Source organism: Mus pahari, chromosome 2 (genome assembly GCF_900095145.1).
Source record: "Mus pahari chromosome 2, PAHARI_EIJ_v1.1, whole genome shotgun sequence".
In the NCBI taxonomy this organism is placed as follows: domain Eukaryota; kingdom Metazoa; phylum Chordata; class Mammalia; order Rodentia; family Muridae; genus Mus; species Mus pahari.
In genome coordinates this window covers 105,512,233-105,521,836 of record NC_034591.1, presented here as the reverse complement: position 1 = coordinate 105,521,836, position 9,604 = coordinate 105,512,233, and the positions used below count along the sequence as shown (strand labels likewise).

General features: G+C 48.6%; 1 protein-coding gene across 1 annotated transcript in view; it reads left to right on the top strand.

The window, feature by feature from the left end:
• Nucleotides 1–541: 541 nt before the first annotated feature.
• Sec61a1 (SEC61 translocon alpha 1 subunit) overlaps nucleotides 542–9,604 on the top strand; it is a 15,152-nt gene continuing 6,089 nt past the window's right edge. Inside the window, exons 1-7 of the mRNA XM_021189712.2 lie at nucleotides 542–697; nucleotides 944–1,011; nucleotides 3,605–3,670; nucleotides 3,743–3,821; nucleotides 4,756–4,887; nucleotides 6,592–6,701; nucleotides 6,943–7,096. Coding sequence (XP_021045371.1) covers nucleotides 691–697; nucleotides 944–1,011; nucleotides 3,605–3,670; nucleotides 3,743–3,821; nucleotides 4,756–4,887; nucleotides 6,592–6,701; nucleotides 6,943–7,096 — 616 coding nt within the window. The 5' untranslated portion in view covers nucleotides 542–690. The remainder of the gene's footprint in view (nucleotides 698–943; nucleotides 1,012–3,604; nucleotides 3,671–3,742; nucleotides 3,822–4,755; nucleotides 4,888–6,591; nucleotides 6,702–6,942; nucleotides 7,097–9,604) is intronic.

Here is a 9,604-nt window from a genome sequence, read left to right as displayed (position 1 = left end):
CAGAGCAAGGAAAGGGAGGAGAGGCAGCCCAGTTGTATTCTTTCCCCTGAAGCTCTGGAGCAGCAAGGCTTGGCTCGGTTTCTTCATCTCTCCGAACTCTCCAGTTCCAAAAGCGTTCTCGGAACGCGCTGCGCCAAGGCGCACCCCGAGCCGCCAGACCCGGTCTCCGCCGAACGTCCTCAAATGCATCCTCAGAGGCAGCCCAGGACAGAAGCCATGCAGGGTAGGATTCAGCACGCTGCTGTTCTGTCGCGCGTGTCGAGCGACATGCTCTCATGGTACCGAGGGCCACCGACAAGGAAAGCCGAATCGCCTGCTTCGTAGAGCCAAAACCACCGTGAAGTATCCACAAGCAACACGGTTCGAGTCGGTCCTCACTTCCGGGAGCGTCTGCGCAGCTGCACACACCCAGTTCCGGCGTGGCCCCGACAGTCGGCTTCCCGACAGCCTCTCTGCTCCTGCTGCATGCCGGGAGTTGTGGTCTCGGCGCAGGCGGCGCGGCGGGCGCGCGTGGCAGGAAGCGGAAGCGGCCGGTGGCCCATCCCCGGCCCCGCCTCGCCGCGCCGCTCGCCGCCGGGCTATCACTGACGTGTCTCTCGGCTGAGGAAGCGCGCTCCGGAGCTAGCAGCGTCGCCTCACTCGAAGTGGAGCGCAGTCGAGGCCGGGCGTGTAGTCGAACCAGCCGCCGCCATGGCGAGTGAGTTTCCTGGGGCCACCCCGGCGCAGCCAGGATGCGCCGCCTTTCCCAGCTTGGGCGCTCGCCGGCCGTGCTTCCCGACCCTGGTGGATCGCGGCCTGGCCGGGGGACTCGCTCCCGCGCCCCTAGACCGAGCCCTCTGGGTCCCCGCACGCCCACGCCCGGCTCCCATCGTGCGGGGCTCCCTCAGGTGCCTTCAAGTTACTCCGTACCTAACTCTTTCTCTTTCTGTTTCTTCCATCAAAGTCAAATTTCTGGAAGTCATCAAGCCATTCTGTGTCATCTTGCCGGAAATTCAGAAGCCAGAGAGAAAGGTAAGTCCCCAGGTGGTGGTCAAAGAAACCTTACAAAACTGGGCGCTTACTGGAGTTTATAGTACAATTAAAAATGGCCTCAGCACACGGAGTGGAAACTGCCCCTCTGGAGGGTAGCTGTGTGTGCTGGGATACTCACGGGAGCCGTGGAAAGGTGACCTGGTTGTGTGGGAATTCTCCCAACACCATGTCTCGTTTGGAGCATCCTTAGTGGGTAGTGGTTAACAAAGCCTCAGGCTTGCCTAGTCCGAAAGTGGGTCTGAGCAGTGATTAAGACCTCAGTTAGGATCCCAGATTGAGTTCCCCTCCGTTCTTCCCCTCCAGCAGGAGCAGATGATGGGGTGTTTGTTTCATGTGGGAGGTGACTTCAGTATCTAGTTTCCAAAGGATAAAGCCAGTCGTGTAATCAATATGAACGTGTTTGTGGTTTTTATTTTAACGAATGCAGCCCCAGCATCGAGTTTACATCACTAGCGAAGTCTGCTGCCATTGACAGCAGGTGCGCTAAAACAAGGAAGGAGAGAAATGTAGCACCTTGTGAATCTTGATCAGAATTTCCATGGCAGGTAGCTTCGGCCCAAGAATAAATGTTCCTAATGTGAGAGTGCCCGATGAAGGAAAGTCCAGGCCTGTGGGCTCAGAACACAGTCAATCCACCTTGTGTTCCTGTTTGGTTTCAGGCCATCATACATTCACATCTGGCATTTGTAGCTGGCATTCACATGGATACTTTGTGCTTCTGATTTTTTTACTTTTGATAGTTTTATGCACAGGCCTTGTAGTACCCTTGCTGCCTTTGACAGGATGATGTGCAGAGCTTTATCTGTTTCACCTCAGAGCACAGATTCTGGCTCGAGGGTCAAGAAACCCTAGTCCCACACTTTACATTCTTTCTTCTTAGTCCTGTGACCTTTGCCTGGCAGAACAAGGGAGATGGGAAATATATATAAGGTATAACTGGCCCAGGTGGGGAGTATGTCTGATGGGAGTTTTGAAAAAGGACTAGAAGTTGCCTTGAGGGCGTGGGAAGGATTCCTGGCTCGAATTAGTGCACTTGGATGGTAGGTTGTAAACTCACTCAGGTGAGTGAGGTGGGCAGATAAGAAGTGGCCTTGGTAGTAGGGGAGGGGCCTGGAGTGTGACTTGGGAGGCGTGCAGGAGAGGGGGCAAATCATGGTACAGAATGAGCATGAGTTTGCATCTATTTCAGGGGCAGGTGATTTAGGGCGTAGATGAAAAGCTTTGGATGTTTTGCTCTTAAATTGACCAGGAAAGGAGGCTTTCTCATTTAAAGTAGTCTTGAAAAATGTGTCTCCTTTTTTTTCTAACAGTCTTTTTACATGGGCTGGGAAAGTGGCTAGCAGCTGGCATGAGGCCCTGTGTCTGGTGTCCATCATCATCACAATAGATAGTACGTGTACACATTCATTCCACTGCTTGTCTCTTGATTCCTGTGGAATGGTGTTGCTTCCTCCTCGTTAGGTGCCAAGTTCTTGGTGTGATAAGATGGCATGTTGGAAGGGCGGTGTTCTTGAGAGAAAGAGGAGGAATGTGAGGCTGCCAGCTGCCTCTGTCTGCAGGGTCTGAACTTCAAATTCACACCACCCATGGGGTCCAATACTTTGTCTTTCCAGGAGTGACTAGACCCAGAGGACTTCAGGCCTGACAGTTCACACGAGCCAGTGCTTTTTGGAGCCTGTCCGTCCTTCCTTCCTTCCTTGGTTTCTTTTTCTTTTCTTTTTTTTGGCATTACATTCACTTAACATCGTTGGACTTTAGCTGTCTGTCAAACCTGTCTAAACCTGTGTGGTGTTGGGTCAAGCACTCGTGAGGAGCTCTCACTACCTAGTGACGGCTTTCTTGAACAGGAGGAGCCTAGAGGAGTCTGAAAGTGATTTGTGTTGACCGTTTAGCTTGCTCGATTCGTTACCTTTCTGATAGTTGTGACAGCTTTCCTGACAAAAGAAATGGAAGGAAGGCCTGTGTTTGGGCCCACTGTTTGCGACCTCAGTTGGTCAGACTGCATTCCCTGTCAAGAAGCAGGGCATGAACACTGGTGCTCAGATCATTCTCCTTTTCGTTCAGTTCTGGATTCCAGCCCATGGGTTGCTGCCTCCCACATTTAAGCTGGGTCTTCCCACTTTAATGAACTCAGTCCAGAAACTCCACCATAGTCAGACCTAGCTGTTTATTTCCCTGGTGAGTCTGAATCCTATGAAGTTGACCGTCAAGGTTCACCATCATACTCAAACCTGGGAAGGGATGATGAGAAGCCATTGTGAGTCTCAGCTGTTACTGTGAATGGTTAAAAGTATAGCTTTGGCTCAGATTCACTTCTGCTGCAGGATCTGAGACAGATTAAACTTTCTTGGTTACTTTGCTCATTGTCATAAGTCATAAGTGAGAGGACCCACGTAGGTCTTTGTATCATGTCTTGGACGGAGAAGGCACATGATGAATGCTACTTAGTGTTATGGTGCTGTGTTTGGTACACTTTTGAGCAGCCTCTGAAAATGGGGAGTGAGATCTTGTTTAGCTTCATCTGTATCTGTTTGCCTGTGTGATACCATCGCTTTCATTCCTTGCCTTCCAGATTCAGTTTAAGGAGAAAGTTCTGTGGACAGCCATCACCCTCTTCATCTTCTTAGTATGCTGTCAGGTAAGCTCTGCTCAGGCAGCGTTGGGGTGAGTGGGCTGGAAACACATGCGTGATGTGACTCTCTGCTTCTAGATCCCGCTGTTTGGCATCATGTCTTCAGACTCAGCTGACCCGTTCTACTGGATGCGAGTGATTCTGGCCTCTAACAGAGGTAGGACTCTGCTTATGCCGCCCTCCCCTGTGGTCTGGGGATGAAGAGCCTGGTTTACTTCCCTTATAGGATTTGACTTTATAGAGAGCTCAGAAAGTTTATGAAGATGTGTAGCTTGGAAAATAGAGGATGTTGGTGTGGGAAAGTAACCCAGTGTTTGCTGATGAATGCACCCTGTGGGTCTGAATGCAGTACAGAACCTGTAATAACAAGATAAGGCTGCATTGTGGGAAATTGTTTAAAACATGGGAGAATTGGAATACCTAAAGTGATAACATTCTTTAGAAGGTATAATTTGTTTCTCAGCTGAATCTCATTTCATATCTGTAGGTTACAGTGTCTGCCCACCCCACTTCAACCCCCAATTTTTATTTTTATTCATTTATTTTTAATTTTTGTAAGCCTCAGACCATTTTACCTACCTATGGGCACAGAGAGGATTTTGAATATATATGTTGATACTGCATTTGATTAACTCAGCTAAAAATATATAGTGCACATTAAGTTGGAAATCAGAACTATGACTGGATTTAGCATAATGGAAGGTGGGAGTTTATTCGCAGCCAGATATGGTTGTACTAGCCTCTTTCCAGACTCTGGGAATGCCTCCAGTGTTATCCTTTCTTACTGACTGATGGGGGAGACCAGCCTCTCTTATCTCTCTGAGGCTAGAGTAAATCTGTTTCTGAATTGAAATGTGCCAGTCTAAATCACATGTGACTCCTGGGCAGAATGAGATGCTGCCTGGCAGGGTGAATGGATTGTGTTAAGCTGTGCTGTGGTCATTGATATTTGGAGGTGGTTCTGTAAGTTAACTGCTGCTAGCAAACTGAATGCTGTTGAGGTTGTACATTAGTGCCCTAGTGGTGTTCAGTGTTTAACAGTGTTTGTTCTTCAAGCTCATTGCGGCTGTGTCTTGCCTCCTTTCCTCAAGGTACCTTGATGGAGCTGGGCATCTCTCCTATTGTCACCTCCGGCCTTATCATGCAGCTCTTAGCTGGTGCCAAGATAATTGAAGTTGGGGACACCCCGAAAGACCGAGCTCTCTTCAATGGAGCCCAGAAGTGTAAGAAATACTGTGCATTCTGTTGTGGTGTCTGTCTACAGTTGCCCATGTGACTTTGCTATAAAACTTGTGGGATTAGAGCAGTTGTGCTCTGTGCTCTGACCTCCTCGGCTGCCCCCCGAATGCACTCCAGGACCTGGACTAGGAAGAGGCAGGATGGAGCAGAAGGAACAGGGCTGGGCGCTCACCTTGTACTGTGCACAGTGGGCACTCATACATCAGTGTTTCACTGAACCAAGCTCCTGTCTATGTGACACGGGTTCAGGGAAGAGAGGGCACTGCTGTGTGTCCTGTGCTCCTTATCAGCTTTGAAGTGAAGAAAGTGAGGTGGTCGTTCTGAAGGTTCAGTTTTCATCTAAGGAGATAGCGATGTTTGCTGTACAGCAAGTGATGGGTGTAACTGGCAACCATGGCTAGCTACCAGCATTGGTGTCCTTCCTCTGAACTGGAATAGGTTATTCAGGAATAAGTTTTCAAACATTTTCTACCTGAAGAATTCCGGAGTATTGGGCTGGGTGTGTAACTCAGTGGTAGAACATCTGTAGCATGCCCAAACCCCTGGGTGTGATTGCTGATACTGAAAAAAAATTATTTAAATAAAGCAGGGATACTGAGCGGTAGTGTGTTAATTTTTTTACATTTTTTATTCGTGTGCATATGCCACGTGTGTGTGTGTGTGTGTGTGTGTGTGTATGTGTATGTGTGTAGAGTAAGTCAGAACAACTTCTAGAAGTTGTGATTCTACCCTTCGGTCATGTGGGTTCCAGCCACCATCCTCAAATGATCCAACTTGGCAGCAAGTGTCCTTACCTGCTGGCCTCTTTTGCTGGCCCTGTTTGTGTCATTGGTTAGTTTTATTTATTTTTATTGTGTTGGCATGCATGTATGCGCCATGGGCCTCTAGAGAGAGGCCAGAGGATACTGTAGAGTCTGTTCTCATTTTTTCTGTGTGCAGTCATCAGGCCTGCATGGCAAGTGTTTTACCAGTGTGGACGTCTTGGTGTCCTTGAACAGTGTTTTCAAATTTCAAATAGGGACTGTATTAGGGGGACACTTGAAAATTTATACTGAAATTTAAGTCCTATTTAGAACCAACTGATGCTGAGAAACCAATGCTCTGTGTCAATTCAAATGTGCCTAGGAATGAAATATAGTGAGATCTGAGAAACCGTGTGGAAGGAACTCTGTCAGAGGAAATGGGACCAGTAGCCAAGCCAATGGGTTCCCTTTCAAGACACTTGAAGTATAAACTTAGATCCAAAAGAATTGGTTTTATCCCAAAGTCTTGTATGCGCTGGACTGGATCTGAGTGGTAAGCTTTCGAGGTAGCCCACCTTCGGCTCAGCATAGAGGTCTTCAGATCCCAGGGACTTGCTCTGTGCCCGGGCTTCAGGCACGCTAGCACTGCATTGCGTCTCTGATTTTGCTTGGGATTCCATGCTTTTCCTAAGATCACATTTGCCCCGAGTCAGCTCTTTCTACATCACCAAGCAAGAGATGCGACTGGAGAGCAGATGTGCTTTTGTTGAGGGCACCTGTGTTATCTCAGGCTTTGACAGTGTGACTGTTGAGATTCCTCCACCTCCTTGGTGGCAGTGTCAGCACTGTTTTTTCTTCTCAGTGTTGGGTGTTCGGGTGTTCATTAACCACTTCCTCTTCTTTGTACTGTCCTGCTTTGAGAACACAAGCTCTCTTGACTTCTAGTGTTTGGAATGATCATTACTATCGGTCAGTCCATTGTGTATGTGATGACGGGCATGTACGGGGACCCTTCGGAGATGGGTGCTGGAATCTGCCTGCTGATCACCATTCAGGTAACTGTTGTGCTGTGCCCCCCCAACCCCCACCCCCAAATACCAAACCTCAGCTGTGCCTTAGAGAAGCTGGAGGTTGTAGGTTTGCCCTTCGAAATACCAGATGAAGGCCGAGGGCACACCCCACTCAGCTTTCTGTTTTTATACTCAAGAACTCAATTATTGAAGAAGAGAGCCACATCCACTGGGAGCAGTAACATGATCTATTTGGGTTTCTTTACTTTTTTTCTTTTTTCCACAGCTCTTTGTTGCTGGCTTAATTGTCCTACTTTTGGATGAACTCCTGCAAAAAGGGTACGGCTTGGGCTCTGGCATTTCTCTCTTCATTGCGACTAACATCTGTGAGACCATTGTGTGGAAGGCATTCAGCCCTACCACTGTCAACACTGGCCGAGGTAAGGACCCCCCCAGAGCTCATGCCAGGGTTTGGCAAAGGTAGTAGCTCCTGGATTTTCTGTGCATCCACGGCTTTTAAGTATAGGTCGGCTTATGCTCGTGGCATTTTACAGCCCAGATTTTCATATGCCTCATCATGGTTGGTGTGCCAGATCTGAGTGGGGTCTGGGTTCTCAGCACAGGAAGAACTGCATTACAGGAGGAAGTACCTTCTGTTTTAGTTCTGTCTTGTGTGGACTTCAAGGCACAGCCACTTTGTTGACATTGAGCTTGTCCGAGTCCTCACCTTTATATATTTTGGCAGTTTACTCTGGATCATTTTTTAAAAAAACAAAAGGAAACAAACAAGAAAAAACCTGGAACTACTACACCAAAGCATTTGATCGTGCTTGCCTCTGGGCTCAGATCTATTATCTGTATGTGGTGTGAGCACATTCCTCTACTGCTGATCTGGGTCATCATGTAGTGAGAGGGGGCAGGCCATATGTCTGTAGTTCCAGCTCTCCAGAGCCTGAGGCAGAAGGGTTTTGAATTTGAGGCCATGCTCTCTTAAAAACTGAGAGAGAAAAAGAACTGAGAATGTAACTCAGTGGTAGAGGTTTGTGCAGGGCTTGACACCTGGCACCACAGAATACCATGTGACCACATGATTCCTGGTCAGATATTAGCATTCGATGGCATAGCCATTAAAGGTGCCCTGAGATGGGAATGTTTCTAATCAAAATGTGTAAATACAACGAACACTGAAAATAAGACTTACTAAGGAAAGAGACTTGTTGCTAAATGTGTTACTAGAAGAGACTTGTGAAAAATATCTGTGCATGTTTTTATAAACATGATGCTGAGGCAGTTTCTGCCTTCAGAGGCCGTACAGCCCCATATATCTAGTGAACAAAAGCTGTCCTCTAGTGAGATGAATGGCATTGAGAGAGACTGGGGCAGTAGAAGGCACAGCTTCTCAGACTTAAGTGTGGAGGGGCAGCAGGTAATTGCAGTTGGGGTGTACTGTTTAGAAAGATGACATGATCTGCAGTGCCAGCACTGGGAATGATAGCAAAGAAGGGAGCAGGGTAGGATGGTCAGTCCAGGCTCTGGAGCCAGCAGAGAATGGTTACATTGGGGCTGGTGGAGTATGTTAGGACTGGTGCACTCATACCGCAGGGTACACTGCTGGGGAAGTGCCATGGCTGCCTTGAGCAGACAAGATGTGAAGCACAGATTGATTGTTAGGGGAGGTGTGGGAGATGGGGCAAAGGTGGGAAACTGAGAAATCACTGGAAGTGTCTCCATGGCCAGTGGAAATGGGAGTCTGAAAGGGTGGTTTGATTTACTTGCTGCTGATACGGGATGAACCACACCAGGATGATAGCATTGATGAGGTACAAGGACCAGAAGTGTATAGAGGACACAGGAGACCTGTAGCTAGAAGGGCTGCTACAGCTTGGTTGGCTCACCACTGCTGCTTCCCTGGGCAGTGCCAAAGTCCAGGACTGGGAAAGTGTGGACAATGTGCTTGGGTGTGCCATGGGGATGGTGCTAAGCATGTGGAGATGGCCTTGTTCCCAGATATTTGACAGATAATTGTAAAAATTAGAAGATCCAGGACCTAATTGTGGCATTGTTGTCACTGCTGTGGGGTCTAAGACATTGCTGTCATACAGCATCTTGAGATCTTGGGTCACTATGACAGCAATAAGACAGAAAGGGCCACAGGGAAGGTGTTAAGAGAGTTGATCCGGGTATCATCTCAGTTGAGCAGTCTTGAAAGACATGAAGGAAGCAACCAGCAGCTCTGTGCCCTGAGCTGAGGTTGTCTCCATGAAGCTGGAACAGGGCAGAAGCAGGGTGTTTGATGGGGAGCTTAGAAAGGCTACAGGGGAGAAAGCAGGAGCCGTTTCTTCCCCTGGTCTACCTGGGCACACCTCCTTGTTAGATATGAAGCTTGTCCTGGCTGCCGCTCCCTTATCCCTGAATAGAGGACGGGCCACAACGGAAAGGTAGGAGGGCTTGCTCTAACCTCCCCTTACCCTGCAGATATTTGGGACACTCTCCTGCTCCCTTCAGCTTTCAGGAGCCCATCTGTCTGCCAGGCCTACTAGTAGGCATGGCCTGTGGGAGGGTGGAAACCATGATCTCAGCCATACACACACACAGTTCTTCTTGTAGCATTGGTATTTGGTGTTTGAAGCTGAGAACTCAAGCATTCCCCACTCTCTCCCACTGGGGGCAGGCAGCCCTGGACTGGGATGAATGTTCATAGTGACCAGAGCGAGACTTGGCCTTTTTCAGGCAGATTGTGCCACAGATGTGTTTAAATTGGTAATTGTCCTTCCACACATCTAGTGGCCAAAAAAAGGAGCCCAGCCAGCTCATCTCAGAAGAGTAGAGCCCAGCGCTGTAGTTGCTTCTCTGAACTCCTTCATTTTCCTCTCAGTTTGGGTCATTAAGAAACTGGGGGGCGGGCTGGTGAGATGGCTCAGTGGGTAAGAGCACCCGACTGCTCTTCC